At 35.4% G+C, this 17,898-nt stretch overlaps 1 protein-coding gene across 2 annotated transcripts in view; it reads left to right on the top strand.

The window, feature by feature from the left end:
* LOC138321533 (whirlin-like) overlaps positions 1-17,898 on the top strand; it is a 38,164-nt gene that overhangs the window by 3,139 nt on the left and 17,127 nt on the right. Inside the window, exons 3-12 of one of the 2 annotated variants that reach the window (XM_069265281.1) lie at positions 9,139-9,351; positions 9,768-9,893; positions 10,216-10,415; positions 10,937-11,039; positions 11,725-11,736; positions 13,766-13,975; positions 14,467-14,562; positions 16,912-17,037; positions 17,336-17,410; positions 17,672-17,767. In XM_069265281.1, coding sequence (XP_069121382.1) covers positions 9,139-9,351; positions 9,768-9,893; positions 10,216-10,415; positions 10,937-11,039; positions 11,725-11,736; positions 13,766-13,975; positions 14,467-14,562; positions 16,912-17,037; positions 17,336-17,410; positions 17,672-17,767 — 1,257 coding nt within the window. The remainder of the gene's footprint in view (positions 1-9,138; positions 9,352-9,767; positions 9,894-10,215; positions 10,416-10,936; positions 11,040-11,724; positions 11,737-13,765; positions 13,976-14,466; positions 14,563-16,911; positions 17,038-17,335; positions 17,411-17,671; positions 17,768-17,898) is intronic. The other variant, XM_069265282.1, reaches the window with a different exon arrangement.

The raw sequence follows: 17,898 nt of genomic DNA, 5'->3' as shown, positions 1-17,898 counted from the left end.
ATTAAGGCAAATTAAATACCTGTGCATACATTATAAATATGCTTGTAAACTAACTTTCTTTTATGGCTTTTAAATTTCATGATTTTTATTTCAAAATAAGTTTGCAATATTAAAATTTGTGTATTAAAATATTGAATGGAATTTCCTATCAATAGATATGATTAGATCATAATTCGCTGATAAATACTTTCATGAATTTAATTTGAATCCGAAATTCATGAAAGTAAATTGCACACGAAAGAAAGTAGTTAAAGCTTAATTTAGAAATGTGCAAGTCTGGGGGTACAATTTTGTACATTATGCCCCTTGGGTGGGGGTGGAGTGTTGGGTTCTGGGCAGTACTCTGGCAAAGTTTCAGGGACAAGGCCCCTTGACAAAAATCAGACCGAAATGTTGTTTTTTTCATATTCATGTTGGAAAGGATTTATCTTTCACCATGAGTGGCTACATAAAAAAAACCCTCCATAATCCTTTTGGAAAACTCATTGTCAAATATTACAGGTAAGAATACATGCATGCACTGTATATCTTTTCAGTTGTATACTGCATAAAATTTTAAAAATGTTTCATATCTGATATGAAGTACAGTACAACTGGTTTATGTGCTGCAGTCTGTCTGCATCATTCAAAGAAAAAAAATAACCTACAGCTTGCCAATTTATGTCCTGGGTTTATGCCATGTCGACTCTATTAGGAGATCCAGTAACCCTTTTATGTACAACTTTGAACAGCTATTTTCTTTTACCAATATATATACACATGTATATAAAATCAGAAAATACATGTACATCTATGTACAATGAACATCAAAATTGTGCAGGTGATGCTGGATTTTATTTCCGATATTTGCCAAATATTTTCATTCTGTTTTTATTTCTTTTATTTTATTTACTTCTGGTACAAGTAATGAAATGATGATAATGAATGTGACTTAGACTTTAAAATGCTTTTTTGAATAGTAAATGGATAATTTGTTTTAAAGTTTATGAAAATTCTGACCTGTTGCCATTGTGATATTGACACAAAACTACATGATTATACACTGTATATGAGACAACTATACAGTTTGTGTATGACCTGTGTTATGTAGCATTTTACGTTCTATCATATATCTACAGGTCATGAAGCCATTTGGTCATTAACCTGTGCACTGGTAATTAATTGATGAAGCATTATCTCTGTCAGAAATCAAGAAGGTGGTTGTAAATCATTGTGGATATTGATCAATTATTAGTGGCTTCTTTTCAGGTATATATTGTGTATTGCATTTGTACTAATTAGTATACTTAGCAATAACTGTCGGTTACTGTGTACATTTATAGATAAATAGAATATTAATTACATGTTCATAGATCATCAGCCCTAGAATGGACAGATTTCCCGATGAAATTTTCAAACTTTCCATCCATCAATGTAATTTTTGCACCCCTAACTTCAAATTCTATTTTTGGACAGAAAAAGTGCAAAAATTACACAAGTTTTTATGGTACCTGTTTAACAACAGAGTTGACTATAATTAAAGATGCTCCACAGCTGACTAATTGTATTTTTTCACTATCAAAAACAGGAGCAGACGATTTAGTATTTTCTTCAGTTACAAAAGTTACTTACTTTACACCATTTACCACCATTGAAAAGTTTGAGCTTCTACTTTTACTTCAAGTTAAAAAAAATGAAAAATAATTTATTGCATCCCGAAAAAAATTCTGTGTCATTATATCCTATATAGAAGGAAGTACTGATTGCGCATGCACCAAAGGCGAAAATAAATTATTTTATATCATTTTTTGTGTTAATTAGACATATATATACATGATCAAACACCAATTATTGTTCAACTGATGAATATCATTTATGCTTTGTCGGCGGTGGAGCATCTTTAACCCCAGGATTATTACTATGTAAAGTAAGTAAAAAGATACCTGATACCTCTTCTTCGATGTCAGTTGGTTAGCTTATGTCAGGTAATTCTGGAGCATTTTGTTTTTGAAAAGTTAGTTATAGCAATAAATATTAGTGTTGGGAATCGGTTGCAATTTCATGATCAATTAAATCAGTTTTGTGTAACCAATCGATGATTAATTAAAATTGATTATATTTTTCTTTGGCCCCACTGAAGACCGTGTGTACGTTTTCCAGGAAAATCGTATGAACTTTCTTCTACACATGTTGCCAGGTTGCTTATGTTTTCACCAATAAAATCATACTCCTCTGTGCGTTTACATTACTACATTTTGTTTAGAGGCTTGATGTTTGAAATTATGTGAGCCAATACACACACAACTTGTGAAAAGCAATTGATTACGAAAAGTTTTCTATTCCAATTCTTGCTTGTTTTACTGATCGGTTTATTATACACTTTCATTTCTAATGACGTCTGGCAATTCCAATGAAACTCGATTACGGATTTCTTACTCGATTAATTGGTCAAACACCCCAAACAAATGATACTTGACAAACTTGATTAATTGGAACACCACTAATAGGTATATCTTCAATTTTAAGATAAAATGAAATTTTGCTTAAGAATCACATTATATATATAACATCAAAATACATTTTACTGCCTTAAAGCTTATTGCTATGTACATAGGTCAAGGTCAAAGTCAAGGTCATGACAAAGGTCTTGCTCAGGGTCCCCATACATGAACTCAATATTTCAAAAACACATTACATTTAAGAAGGAAAAAAAATCAAAATCAATAAATAGTAATTTTAATGTCCAAATGCCTATCTATATGCATAGATGTAACATAACTGGATTGGATTACATGATTATCTCCAACCAGGTTGCTCGATTAGGAAGCAGCATCTGGCTAGGGTTTGGTGGTCACAGTTTCGAACCCTGGTATATATGGTGGCTACGGATTCTCCTCTCCTGTTACCTGGATATAATCTTAGATGAAGTTACAGCTTCAAGCAAATACAAAATTCCCCGCTACAAAAATATGTAGACTAATTTTGCTACTTGGATCATTGCACCATTAGATGTATTACTGGTATAATTTAAATTTGTTTTTCAGTAATCTCATTACATGTACTTACAAGTTCATTTTGCTAATAATGAACAATACAACCGTAAATAATGTTATAACATGATTTGGGGTAATTTACCGCTCAGTCAGATTTGTTTATGTGTAGACTTGGTATAAGAATGTACCTGGATGATGAATAATTAACGAAGACAGGAAGGCAAAGGTATGGTGAACAACCGACCCATCAGATGCTGCCACGGCTACAACACAGGCCAATAACACACACTCTCAAAGACTTCCTGTCCGTACTTAATGTAGTCTATGTTGTATTCAACAGAGACTTTAACAAAGTGCTAATTATAGAAAGAGCTTTACTAATGTGGAGAACGCATGTAGATCTTGATAGGATGTTTTCGATAGTTTTATTGGAGCGGCATGGCTTTGGTTGGCAGACTATAGCTAGAGGAGATCTATGCCATGTAGATTAAATATTGATGACCCCGGTCAATCTACCCATGTGGCCTCTGATCTATACAATATACTTATCACTACTTACTGATGGTTTACCTAGGCATTAGGATGAGGATACACTAGGTCTGGTGTGTTCTAGGCCTCGTTAACCTATTGAAATTAATTAATTATATGTTTAACAAATTTGATCATATTAGGTACATTATATGCAATGAAGAGTGTTATTTTCTGCAGTTTCTTATTTCAATACTATTGTACTTAATAATTTTAAGGATCTACAGAAATATTTATTGTTATGATATTAGTGTAATCTATAAAAAATATATTAAGTTTTAATTATAGTCACCTTCTAACTTTGTGCTAGGGGGAATTGCTGTTTAGCTCATTGCCCCAAGCTGGGGATCAGTAAGTCTGGGGTCGCAGGTTCGATTCCAACTGGCTGCATACTTATCTTGCCCTAGTTACATTTGGTACTGTAGACCACTCCAAGTTGAAGTACTGAGAGTCTTTCTTGGAAATTGAACCTGGGTCAGTGTATGTTGGTGGCAAACACATTTGAAAGGGGAAGGGTGGCATATAGTGACATATAAAAAAACATTATACAATGATAAATAGTTCTAATTCAGTAACTGTAGTCAGCCAGGTACTATGTTGAAATACAGAATTAGATATTGATTAGACGGAAATCTGATTAGAACAGCTGTTTTATTTCACCTGTAATGGTAAAACAGTTTAGACACCTTAAGGTGATGAAAAATTCATCTCTTTGGTAACAAAGACTCACTGCAAGTTTTCATTTAGTTCAGTTTGATTTTATAAAAGCAGTTACAGTCAATGTGGTATAATCTTTCAAACACTAAAAATTCATTGGAAGGATGTTATAATTACATTATCATTCATTTTCCAGGTAAGTCATCAAAATGTGTTAAATATAGTACAGTATATGGGAACATGTGTACATACAGGTAAATTTCAGAGATTTAGAGAAGAAACTTATTTTGACATTAAAATTAGAATCTGAAATGTATAACAACATTACTGAAATATGTATGTTAACAGCTAGTATATGTTATTCAGCTTCAGTTGTTATTTATTTTATATACATTTGTTTATTTGCTTATTCATATATAGAGGTTGTAGTCAAGGTTTTTTGGCATATCTCCAGCTGTCAATCAACGCGACCTGTGACTTTGCATTTTGTATAATGTACCGTATTCGACCCAATAAGTGCCCTGGCGTTTAAAAAATTGTAAAAATGAAAAGGTGCTAATAAGACTAAGATATTGCACATCTATATAGTTTTGTGTATTTTTTGGTCACTATTTATGCATGGGCAATTGAAATCGAGGCCTCAAGAAGGGAAGGGGCGCTTATAGGGACATAGGTGCTTATTGGGCCGAATACGGTATGCTATAACGTTTGCTCCAACTTTGAATGGAAACATGTGCATATGCAAGCACGAGGCCTGGCTACATACTGTCTGATGATCAGTCAACTGTGTTAGGGTTTGAACATTCTACAGCGAACTTCAACTTTAAAATTGGTCTCATTTTAATTTGCTGACATTCTACCAATGACCTTTACCCTCAAGGTAGCTGTGAATAAGTTGTAATGATCCTAATATTTAATTTCATCCTCCTTTTATCCATAGGTCAATGTTGTTATCTGTTGAAAGCTTCTGATATTCTTCAGAAGTAGTTATGACATTCCACCAGTAACCATCCACTTCTGAATCATGGTTGCCATGTGGTCAAGGTTTCTGACATTCCACCAGTAACCATCCACTTCTGGGTCATGGTTGCCATGTGGTCAAGATTTCTGACATTCCACCAGTAACCATCCATTTCTTGGTCATTGTTGCCATGTGGTCAAGATTTCTGACATTCCACCAGTAACCATCCACTTCTGGGTCATGGTTGTCATGTGGTCAAGGTTTCTGACATTCCACCAGTAACCATCCACTTCTGAGTCATGGTTGCCATGTGGTCAAGGTTTCTGACATTCCACCAGTAACCATCCACTTCTGGGTCATGGTTGCCATGTGGTCAAGATTTCTGACATTCCACCAGTAACCATCCATTTCTTGGTCATTGTTGCCATGTGGTCAAGATTTCTGACATTCCACCAGTAACCATCCACTTCTGGGTCATGGTTGTCATGTGATCAAGGTTTCTGACATTCCACCAGTAACCATCCACTTCTGGGTCATGGTTGTCATGTGGTCAAGGTTTCTGACATTCCACCAGTAACCATCCATTTCTTGGTCATTGTTGCCATGTGGTCAAGGTTTCTGACATTCCACCAGTAACCATCCACTTCTGGGTCATGGTTGCCATGTGGTCAAGGTTTCTGACATTCCACCAGTAACCATCCACTTCTGAGTCATTGTTGCCATGTGGTCAAGGTTTCTGACATTCCACCAGTAACCATCCACTTCTGGGTCATGGTTGCCATGTGGTCAAGATTTCTGACATTCCACCAGTAACCATCCATTTCTTGGTCATTGTTGCCATGTGGTCAAGATTTCTGACATTCCACCAGTAACCATCCACTTCTGGGTCATGGTTGTCATGTGGTCAAGGTTTCTGACATTCCACCAGTAACCATCCACTTCTGAGTCATGGTTGTCATATGGTCAAGATTTCTGACATTCCACCAGTGACCATCCATTTCTGGGTCATTGTTGTCATGTGGTCAAGGTTTCTGACATTCCATCAATAACCATGCACTTCCAAGTCATGGTTGTCATGTGGTCAAGGTTTCTGACATTCCACCAGTAACCCTCCACTTCTGAGTCATGGTTGTCATGTGATCAGGTTTCTGACATTCCACCAGTAACCATCCACTTCTTGGTCATGGTTGCCATGTGGTCAAAGTTTCTGACATTCCACCAGTAACCATCCATTTCTTGGTCATTGTTTCCATGTGGTCAAGATTTCTGACATTCCACCAACAATCATCCACTTCTGAGTCATGGTTGTCATGTGGTCAAGGTTTCTGACATTCCACCAGTAACCATCCACTTCTGGGTCATGGTTGTCATGTGGTAAAGGTTTCTGACATTCTACCAATACCTATCCACTTCTGGGTCATGGTTGTCATGTGGTAAAGGTTTCTGACATTCTACCAATACCTATCCACTTCTGGGTCATGGTTGTCATGTGGTCAAGGTTTCTGACATTCTACCAATACCCATCCACTTCTGGGTCATGGTTGTCATGTGGTCAAGGTTTCTGACATTCCACCAGTAACCATCCATTTCTGGGTCATTGTTGTCATGTGGTCAAGGTTTCTGACATTCCCACCAGATACCATCCATTTCTTGGTCATTGTTGTCATGTGGTCAAGGTTTCTGACATTCCACCAGTAACCATCCACTTCTGGGTCATGGTTGTCATGTGGTCAAGGTTTCTGATATTCCACCAGTAACCATCCATTTCTGGGTCATTGTTGTCATGTGGTCAAGGTTTCTGACATTCCACCAATAAACATGCATTTCTGGGTCATGGTTGTCATGTGGTCAAGGTTTCTGACATTCCACCAGTAACCATCCATTTCTGGGTCATGGTTGTCATGTGGTCAAGTTTTCCGACATTCCACCAATAAACATCCACTTCTGGGTGGTCATGATGGCTTGATGGTCAAGACCTTTCTATAGATTAGTTATCATATCCTGGATGCATGTTTGTAAGGTTTAGGGAACTTTCTTAACTTTTTTTTAAGGATATTTTTACAACTAATATGAATTAATTGGCATAGCCTTAAATGATTATAAGGGTACAGTTCATAGACTTCTACAAAGCAATTGTTACTCTAATTAGTGGAATATAGAACATATAACAAATTGTTTTCAGACCTGAATAGAATGTTAAATTACATGGATAGCATTATTTCTTTTAGAGTGTCAACATTCTATTTCTCATCTGTTAGATGTTTTGAAAGAACTAGATAAATGCACAAATACATTTTTTTCCACAAGACAAATAAGATATAGCATGCATAATATTTTTCGTTATTTTGATTTGATTGTAGTATTGATTTTACAACATGATCATATTTTGGTTTTGAGGTTATTTCTCCATAGGATTATTGGTTCCAGTTGTTTTTGAACATTTGTCCGTGAGTATAAAGGGGGTTAACTCTCTCAAGTGGTGTCATTTCTCAGTTTTAGAGAGAGCTCTGCTTTGACCCTTTTTGCTTCAACAAGCTCAGTTCTTATATTTCCCTGGGTGTAATGAGATATAACAATTGGTTTTTATCTGTTCAGTTATATTTTCTGTGGACTTTGCCCTGGGGAAATATGATATATATTAGGGCAATAAATGTGTAATATAATACTTCATTACCAGATGATTCTGTATCTGCATTGTCTCTAATTTCCTTATGATTAGATAGACTCTCTTAAAGAAGCTGTAGACCATCAGGAATTGGTTTTAACTATATTGGAAATCTGCCAAAGTTTGACTTTATTGTTTACAAGCAGGCAAATACGAATGCTTTGGGTATGGTGCAGTGGTGCAGCCAAGCAATAGAACTGAAGCTATGTCTGTTGTTTAGTTCCGTAGAATAATTGAATGCCTATCTGGTTCTCCTAACCCAGAAAACATTATTAAGAAACTTGTAGTCACAGTTGGGCCTGTGAATATTCTGTAGTGCATTTTGGGGCCAATATAGGACTCCATTCAAATTGAAAATGGTCATATTTTTTCTTCTTTTAGTGGCTACATGTTCCAAATGATACTTCAGACCAACAGTTTATGGGTAGATATAAAATAATTAAACATTACAAAAGAATCATATACATATATACAATATTAATGGTTTGCTTTAAGAAATGATTTTAATCATTGCATGTTTATAAGACTTCCATTTCACTATTGACAACTTAAAATAACAGCAAAATTACCAGATTCATATTTTCTCGAAATAAAGAATAGGTCCTGGTTGGAAGAAAAACATCTGGTGTAATGTCACAGGAATAAATGTAGGAGTGTGACATGGTATCAAACCCAGGAGTCTGTGAACACTAGGCAGACTATATATAGACCTGTAAAAAGATCGGGTCGATGTGACTTGTACATAGTGTTGACTACGTGTTACTCAGCTGACGGAGCATACTTCCTTGGCTCATGCCGTTCGGTAGAGTCATAGATTTCCATACCAGAGATCCATGTTTGATTCCTCAGATCAGTACAGTCGACACTGACTGTGTGGAATCATGTGTATGATATTCCTGTTCTTCTACAGACCAATTGAGCTACCTAATATCTACTGTATTCCTTCCTCTTTTTGTCAAGTCGACAGTTATTTACATCCAAAGTCAAGGTATTCTCCTGTTAAATTATAAACTGTATTGGTTTTACATTGATTTTGAGACACTACTTATGTAACTAATAAATGTTATGTTTGAAATAAAAGTCAGGGATTGTACAACACTGCTATAGTATTGTAACGGGCTGAAATTGACAGCAGGCATCATTCAGCCGTATCAAACTTGATATCAAGTATCAAATTTAGACTTTCAGTTTGATGTCAATTTGTACACTTTTTACATCTCTGTGTACTTAGTCTGCCTGATCATTTGTCTGATGAATGTGACAGTGTACACATTGTACTAGGCAATATCCACTGGTTGTGTAACAATAGCATTACCTAAAAAGATAGCTATACCCTGTAATCTTCCTTGCTTCAGATCATTAAGTCTGCCCGGCGCTTGGAGCTGGTTGTGTGTCGAGTGGGAAGGATCCCTGGATCGTTTGAGATCCATCAGATGTACAAATGGGTGGATCCCTATGGTAGAACAGTATCACCACCACCGGAACTAGAACAGATCGCCAAGTTAGAGGCTGGCACGATCGGGCGCAGAAGTGGATTATTACTTCTAAAGAGCAGCGATGAGAGGAAGGTAGATTCTTTTGATCAAGGTTAAAAGTCGAAGGTCAAACTTCATCTTTTGGGGTATCAATAAATCAAGGTTAAAAGTCAAACTTCATCTTTTGGGGTATCATCAGTTAAGGTTAAATGTCAAAGGTCATAGATTATGGATTCTTATTTAAGTTTAAAGATCAAATATAATGCTTTATATTTTGGGATTGACAGTTAAGGTTAAAGGTCAAAGGTTATTCCTGTACTTCATATTTTAGGATTACAAGTCAAGATTAAAAAACAGCTTGATCTCTTTTGAAATAAGTAGCTATAAAGTACATTGTTAATTGCTAAATTGCTAATGTTTCCTGGCAGATTTTACATCAAACATGAGCTAGATTTTATACTAATCATTCCTTGTCAGCTTTATAAGTTGATCGTTTTAATGGTTTCCAGGTAAATGTAGCGGTAGGAATAAGAGACAAGCTAGGTTTGATGATCAGAGGCGGTCTGGAGTTTGGACTTGGAATCTACGTGTCCGGTGTTGACCAAGGGTCAGTGGCCAAAAGTGCCGGCCTAAAGGTAAAGTATAGCTCAGAACCTTTACATAATGACAATTGTTTTTCGAAAAAGGAAATTTGCCTACTTTTACTGGAAACAGGCCCTAGTTTGTATGGTAGTAATCCCTTAACTGTTTATCTGCTTTATTACTGAAAGTCTATATTTGGTGATACTTTCTGCTGTAACTTTTTCTGACCAGAATTAAATTTAGTGATACTTCAGACTTCAGTAATGTAAACCATATTGCGTCCTTCACATACTGCATTTAATTACCCTGTAGGCTTTACACAAGGTTGCAACAAAAAGTCTTGAAATAATAAGGTAAATATGAAACATGTTATAGGTAGGGGACCAGATTTTGGACGTTAATGGTCACAGTTTCTTGGACACAACACACGCTGAAGCTGTACGTGTGCTAAAGACGTCGCGTCTCATGGTCATCACTCTCAAAGACATCGGCAAACTGCCCTTCGCTAGGACTACAATCGACAAAACACAGTGGATTAATCAGTCCCTGATGACAGGCTCCAGATCCAGTAGCCAGTAAGTCCAGTCAGACATGTTTATAACGAACACACTTACAGCGAATTCATGGTTATAACATAGTACTTTTCATTCCCCGACAATATGCCTGTAAAATATCAATAACATGTGTATAATGAACTTTGCTTGTAACAAAGTGATTTTTTTGGTCCCCAGAGGTTTGTTATAAACAGATTTTACTGGTCACAATAAAGTTGTTAAAATTCATGTTGAAAATAAAATTGAACTAACATTGCTTCAAATTTTATAATTTGAAAAAAGGACATATATGATATGCTGCAGAGTACAAACTTGATGGGCTTATCAAAAAATTGTTTTGGGAAACGATATATCTCAAAATGTATGTATCAATTAAAAGGTGAAAATTTTCAAATACCAAATATTTCTGTCAATCCAATAAATTCTTGACAAGATTGTACTATCATTATCATTACAATAGCAGTTCTATAAATGTGGTTCTTAAATCTTTAGAATGAGTCAAATTGTCATTAATATTACATGATATACAATGATATTTGCAGACTGTCCCTGAGTACGGACACCCTAACGTCCTCCAGTACTCTCACCCCCAATGTAAGTACAGGTACACCGAGCGTCGCGTCAAGTCGCAAGCGCATTCCCAAGGTGAGTCCACACGTATTGGTCGAGGACCTAGTTAAGTGAACATTCCTTAAAGATACTCCACCGCTGCTAGAGCATACACAATACTCATTAATTGAACAATAATTGGTGTTTAATTGTATATATAAGTCTAATTAACACCAAAAATGATATAAAATAATTTATTTTGCTTTTGGTATATGCAGAATCAGTACTACACTTCATAAAGAATATCGTGTCACAGATTTTTTTGGGATGCAATTAATTCTTTTTGATATTTTAATCTTGAAGTAAAATTGGAGGCTCAAACTTTTCATTGTTGGTAATGGAGTAAAGTAAGTAAGTTTTGTAACTGAAGAAAAATACTTTTTCGTCTGTTTTTGATAGAGAAAAAATATCATTTGTCAGCGCTGGAGCATCTTTAACTTAAGATTTTTACCTTGACTTGAAATCTTTACAAAAATGGTTGCAATTATCATCTCTTAGTTTTTTCTTCTGTTGCTTTGGAAAATCAATCAATAGACCCTGTTGTTGTTTTTTTTTTTTTTAGTTATTTTCATGATATTGCATCCGCTTGATAAAGCAAACAGGTGAAGCCAATAGTGCCATATAGATTAAGGTGTTTCAGTTTGGCATGTCCTGTTTCATGTTATTTTTGAGTTGTACTTATTTGAGATAAACAGATAATATTTCTGTATCCTTTAACTAGCCACAACCAGAAGTAAGTATATATAGGTCTGACCTTTAACCCCTTTGGTCTCCCTTGTATGTAAAGTCTCTTATATAGTCCCTAGTATTGTACCACATTGACTTGATTGTGAAACACATGTAATATAAATCATATCACATCCTTTGGTAAGTCTATATCTACCATGCATTTTGTTTATGCCTTTTACTGTGAAAAAATGATCTCAATATCTTTACATATTAGGCCTGCCAACCTTTCTCAGTGTTTGTAAAATGTCTATATTTTTTATTTGCTTATTACAGATTTAATTATCTTACCTTGCAGAAAAGTATTGATTGTGAATCTTGTGGTTTTGAGCTTATAAACATCATATTATTCAGAGAAAATGATGTAATTTTTCCCTCACAAACTAAAGACATATTATTCAAGGCCAAGGACAGACAATATGCAAAGAATGAAAACCCTCCAGCTTTACCTGTATGACTGTTTCCATGCTATCATATTAAGATTGTACACTTTCTGTATATAGCTACCTGTAAAATCCTTCATGTTATCTCATTCTCATTAATTAAACTCCCATATATGCATGTGTGTCTATCTATAGTATATTATTGTTTTGCCTATTTTCATATTGTTGAATGAAGTATTTTTACATCTTATTTTTTTTTTTAATTGGTATAGTGTATAAGATATTTTTTTCGAATTTGAATAAGTTTTAGTGAATTGTTGTGTTTCTGTATAAAGATGACATTAATATATAAAATTAGATATATAGTACCCTTGTACAGATACAGCAGATTTGTGCTGGTACATTAACTGGTACAAATTCCATAAAACAGTATTCAATACGCCAATTCCGGGATACAAGGAACTCTTCTGGTTAGGAGGTAGAAAACGTTGATTTGGTCAAATGACCGCGAAAAATTTAGGGCACATTTTTCCGTCATGGCGGTGACACTTATAGGCAGAGAATATCAATGTCCGGGTAAAGGTCATAGTCGGTAATACTTGCTCGATAACGGAACTAAGATAAACTGTTATGTTTTGTGTTTCTTATTTGTTATTGATTTTTGGAAAAATGCACAGAGGTAAGTTATACAATAAATGTGAGTGAGACGTCAGCTACCGTTGATTTTCAACTGCTAGGCGACAGCTCCATTTGATGCGGTAATTTACATGTCATTTCCTTATTAAGTGTCCAAATTTAATTTTCGTGCATATTTGGATTAAATTTAATACAATTTGTTCTGATAATTAATGTTAAATGTTCTGTCATGATATGTAATTTTCCAACCGTGTACAATCATTACATATGCCGCCATTTTGTTTCAAATGTGCCCTAAATTAAGTCACGTGGTGATGAAAGTCACATGACTAAACTGACTGAATGTTGTATCCCGGAATCGGCGTATTAGAGATATCTCCTACTACCACTTTGATTTATATTTTTATTTGCATTTGCTTTTTATATTACATTAAAGAAAATCAATTAAGTTATTTATTCATTCCAAAAGTTCATATTTTGTTACTAAATAAATCAAACTAGAGTATTTTTGTTAACATATTCATAATTCACATTTAAATGCCTGCCCATGAAGTGTACATGGGAAGGGGGGAGGCATATTTGGCTTCATATCTGTATGCCAATTTCATTTGGATAGTTGTAGTATTACTATTTTCCAGATATCTCAAGCTAGCAGATTTTGAGGTTTTGATAATTAACCTAACCCATGTTTATATACAATGACATGTAACAGCAATAATATATGATTACATACTTGCCAACTTTTTGAAATCCCCCTGGGGGTAATTTCACGTGTTTAAACTTTTAACCTCAAGAAAGTCTACTTAGTAACCTCCTATGAAGAAATTAAAAGTTGACATTTGCATATTTGACCTGTTCTTTCTGATGGTATAGTCAGATTTTAGACATTTTGAATATTAAAGAATTTGGAATGGCCTAAAATGGCCTATAATGGGGGTAAAAAATCGGGAGTCTCCCTCCAAAATAGGAAGGGTTGGCATGTATGTGATTATAAATGTTATAACTTTTCTTGTACAGTCAGGATTTTCCAAAGGGGCTGGATCTCAGTTGATGCTGTCATCGCTGGCTAACTCTAAATGGAACATGATCGAGGAGGTCGGAGGTCAGCAGCTGAACGAGGCGGAGCATGGAACAATGCGATACTACCTGAAAGAGTATCAGCGAGACCACATCACGGTCGAGGGACTCGTGCTTGCCCTGACTGAGCTACTTAATACACACGCAAAGGTATATGGACATTCCAACAGACAAAATGGATGACAACAATGTAGAAGACTATGATTGTTAACCAAATCTTATTTTTGCTGTGACTTCATTTCATGTTTTATGTCTAACGGCTATTTTACAGAAATTTTCGTTTTGAGAATAAGATTCACACTGTTCTAAGACTGCACCCATGTTTTTGAAACATTTTTGGTGCAATATATATTCGTGAATTTTAATCACATACAAAAATATGCGAATTTGAATTGCATGCGAAAATGCAGTTGTTTACAGTACATTTTATCTAAACTTCAATATAATCCAAAGAGGCTGCATGTGTTATGGAAATAAAAATTTTTAATTTTTTCTTTAAAATAACTTTCTAGTGAAGTTATTATAATTATATTATTAATCAATGGTATAAGCTTATAACTTTTGAGACTCCACATAATTATTAAAGTTTTTAATTTCACAGTTTCCTTTTAAAAATGTCAATGCCGTATTTTGTATTACAGTACACCTTGATGTCGGAGATTAGAAACATAATCCATGCTAGAGATCTGGAGAAGTTTGACTTGCTTACTAAACAGCGGGAAATAGAATCAAGAATGGTGAGAATATTTTTTTCATAATGTGAAAGCTACGTACATGTATTGTAAATTCATATTGCATATTACATAGTTATAACTCTTGTGTAATTTTTAGGTCATCTGACCGGAAGGGTCAGGATGACCTATTGTCATCATACACCGTCCATCGTCAAGCGCCATCCGCTGTTCTCAAGAACCAGAAGGCCAAGGGTACTGAAATTGGAAGTGTAGCATGCTGGGATGAAGGACTACCAAGTTTGTTCAAATGCATGACCTTGACTTTCATTTAAGGTCACAGGGGTCAAATAGGCTAAAATGCTTTAAACAACTTCTTGTGAAAAACTAAGAGGCCAAGAGCCAATGAATTACCTTGACCTACATTTAAGGTCACAGGAGTCAAATAGGCTAAAATCTTTAAACAACTTCTTCTAAAGAGTGGAAAGGCTCAGGGTTCTCATATTGGGCCTGCAACATGCTTGGATGAAGGGCTATTGAGTTTGTTCAAATGAATGATCTTTATCTTCATTCAAGGTCACAGGGGTCAAATAGGCCAAAATCTTTAAACGACTTCTTCTCAAGAACCGAAAGGTCTAGGATGCTCATATTGAACCAGCAGAATGCTGGGATGAAGGCTACCAAGTTTGTTCAAATGAATTACCTTGACCTTCATTCAAGGTCACAGGGGTGAAATAGGCTTAAATCTTGAAACAAGTTCTTCTCAAAAACTGAACAGCCCATGATACTCATATTGGGCCTGCAGCATGCTTTGATGAAGGGCTACCAAGTTTGTTCAAATTAATGACATTGACCATGATTCAAGGTCACAGGGATCAAATAGGTTGAAATCTTTAAATAACTGGGCCTGTGACTTGTTTCGATGAAGGGCTACCATATTTGCTTCTAAAAATGACCTTGATCTTCATTCACTAGGGTCAAAAAGGCTATAATCTTTAAACGACAATGTTGTATTGTGCCAATAGTCAAATGACCGTAAAGGCCCATGGGCCTCTTGTTTTCTCTAAAAACTATGATGTTACACCCATAAAAAATGATATAACAAGCAATACCAAGCTGCAAGGGTAGATAACTCTCTAATACAGTAAAACCCCTCTAACTCGAACCCGGATTCCTCGAATACCCCCTATTCGTCGAACTGGTCGTACAGTCCCGACAGTGTCCCTATATAATCTATGTAACAAAACCCCGGATAGCTCGAACAGCTATTCGTCGAATACCCCTTATTCCTCGAACAGGAATATATCCCCGTTTGAGCAAATAAATAGTATGTACCCATGCATTCGTCGAACAGGTGTTCGGCCCTTTATAATTGTTTACCTGTGTCACACCTGACTGCACCGACCGTTACGGATAATAGTTCACGACCTTTGTTTATACAGGTGTCGTATCAAGCCTTTCGGTAATTAAGGGATTAACGGTGTCAGTATTACCTACCTTCACGATCGCCAGTCGTTGTTTCATGCAAACTTTATTTGAATATTTCAGAAAAGGCGTTAAATTCGTTGATTCGTGTTGATAGAAAGTACGCATTGTGAAATGACAAAAGAGTCGTAAGAAATCGCTGACGTCCGACTTCCTGTATAAGTTCAATATTTTTTTTTAATTTCTGTGGGTTTTTTTTTTTCAAAAGATATAAACGATACCAACATTTGATAGTGCTATGTACAAATCACATTGACCCATGTTCGTTTTTATCAGTGCGTTCCGTATCTTTTCCCGCATATCGTATTTTCGTAACTTTCCTCGTGAACACGTGTAACCTAACGCTTTTACAAGGTAGACATAGGTATCGTTGTTTGTTCGTAAATATGCATGCTGGTTAATAACTTTATAGTGTGTATTTATTTTGTAAATTTGTTAAATGATTTTTGTTAATTAAATTATCGAAATTGTACACATTGTCTGTTTTAACCAATATGGTATTTTGTACCACGTTTGACGATCGTTTACATTTGATTTACTCTGTCGTCAGTATTTTCAAATCCTCATTTTATGTAATACATCTTTTTTCAACTTGATATTGCTATCAAAAACACTTTCATAAAAAAATCCAAAATGCTGAAACTACGGTAATTAAAATGTCATTGCAATGTATTGTTTGTCATAGGGAGACCGGACATTTTGACTGTCAACGGTCGATCATGACCAACCTCGGATGAGTCGAATACCCTGTATTCCTCGAATTATTGATCGGGTCCCCTGCTGTTCGAGTTATAGGGGTTTTACTGTATTCTAATAGTGTTTAAGTAAACACCTCTGCATTATTCTATATTATGAATTAATAAAATGTTTCTGGAATTAGTTTTTTGAGAGTTTTAAGTTAAGTTATCAAAGCAACTGTCTTTGCTGCAGGCACGACCAGCTGACTTCCTGTTTTCTGATAAACATGCAGACAAATATCCAGACAGATATTCATCAAATGAGGTTAAAGTTCGCAGCAGAAGAAAGTCAAGGTCACAGGTGTCATCTTCAAGACAGGTAGTGTACTCTTCATACATCACAATTAAGAATAAGATATATGACCTGGATTTCATGCAATCTGATGGAAAAAATACAGATACTTAAGCTCATTTCGTTTCATAAACGATCTGACAACATCCCATTAAGGATCACATCCTGGTGATCAAGCTATCAAATTGACCAATCAAATTACATATTGTTGCAATATTTGGCGAAATTGTGAAAATATCATCCCTGTGAAAAGAACCAGATATACAGTAAAAAATGTCTTGATTTTATTTTAATTTTTTTAATTTTTTTTTTTTTTTTTGTCCAGGATTCCGATAACTCTAGTTACCGGTCAGAGGACGTCTCTAGGAGATGGGCTGACAAACGACCTCCATCATCTCAGGTAGGAAAGTTTTAATCTAAGTTACTAGGTTAATCTGTACTTTTTGGTAAATAACAGTTTGACAACTGACCAAATAGCAAAATGAGTCATCTTTATTATTATTAATCTACACAGTGGGCCTTTGAGGAAAAATGTCCGCTCATTAAGTAAAGAAATGATGTTCAATGTGAGAAAAAATTAAATCTTGGTGGGTGTAGATAATCACACTCCAATCTTTATTTGATATGACAAGTAAAGCATCAAGGTCTGTTTACTTTGTAGGTGATATCGGAGAGTGATCTGGAGGCACTACGCCTGGCTATAGAACAGATCAGTGTGGAGGGGACTGTGGACCTTCTCCCCGACCATCTCCCACAGGTAGTATGCCAAAATTCTAATGTAATTTTTAAGAATTATCTCCCTTCATCCTTAGTGATACTTTGACCATGATAACTTAGTGTGTGCTAGAACACCCAATGTAGGTTACACAACAATGTCAAAATTATGAC

This window comes from Argopecten irradians, chromosome 4, assembly GCF_041381155.1.
Source record: "Argopecten irradians isolate NY chromosome 4, Ai_NY, whole genome shotgun sequence".
Lineage (NCBI taxonomy): Eukaryota > Metazoa > Mollusca > Bivalvia > Pectinida > Pectinidae > Argopecten > Argopecten irradians.
Note: the sequence above shows the minus strand (reverse complement) of the source record. Positions and strands in the feature narration are given on the sequence as shown.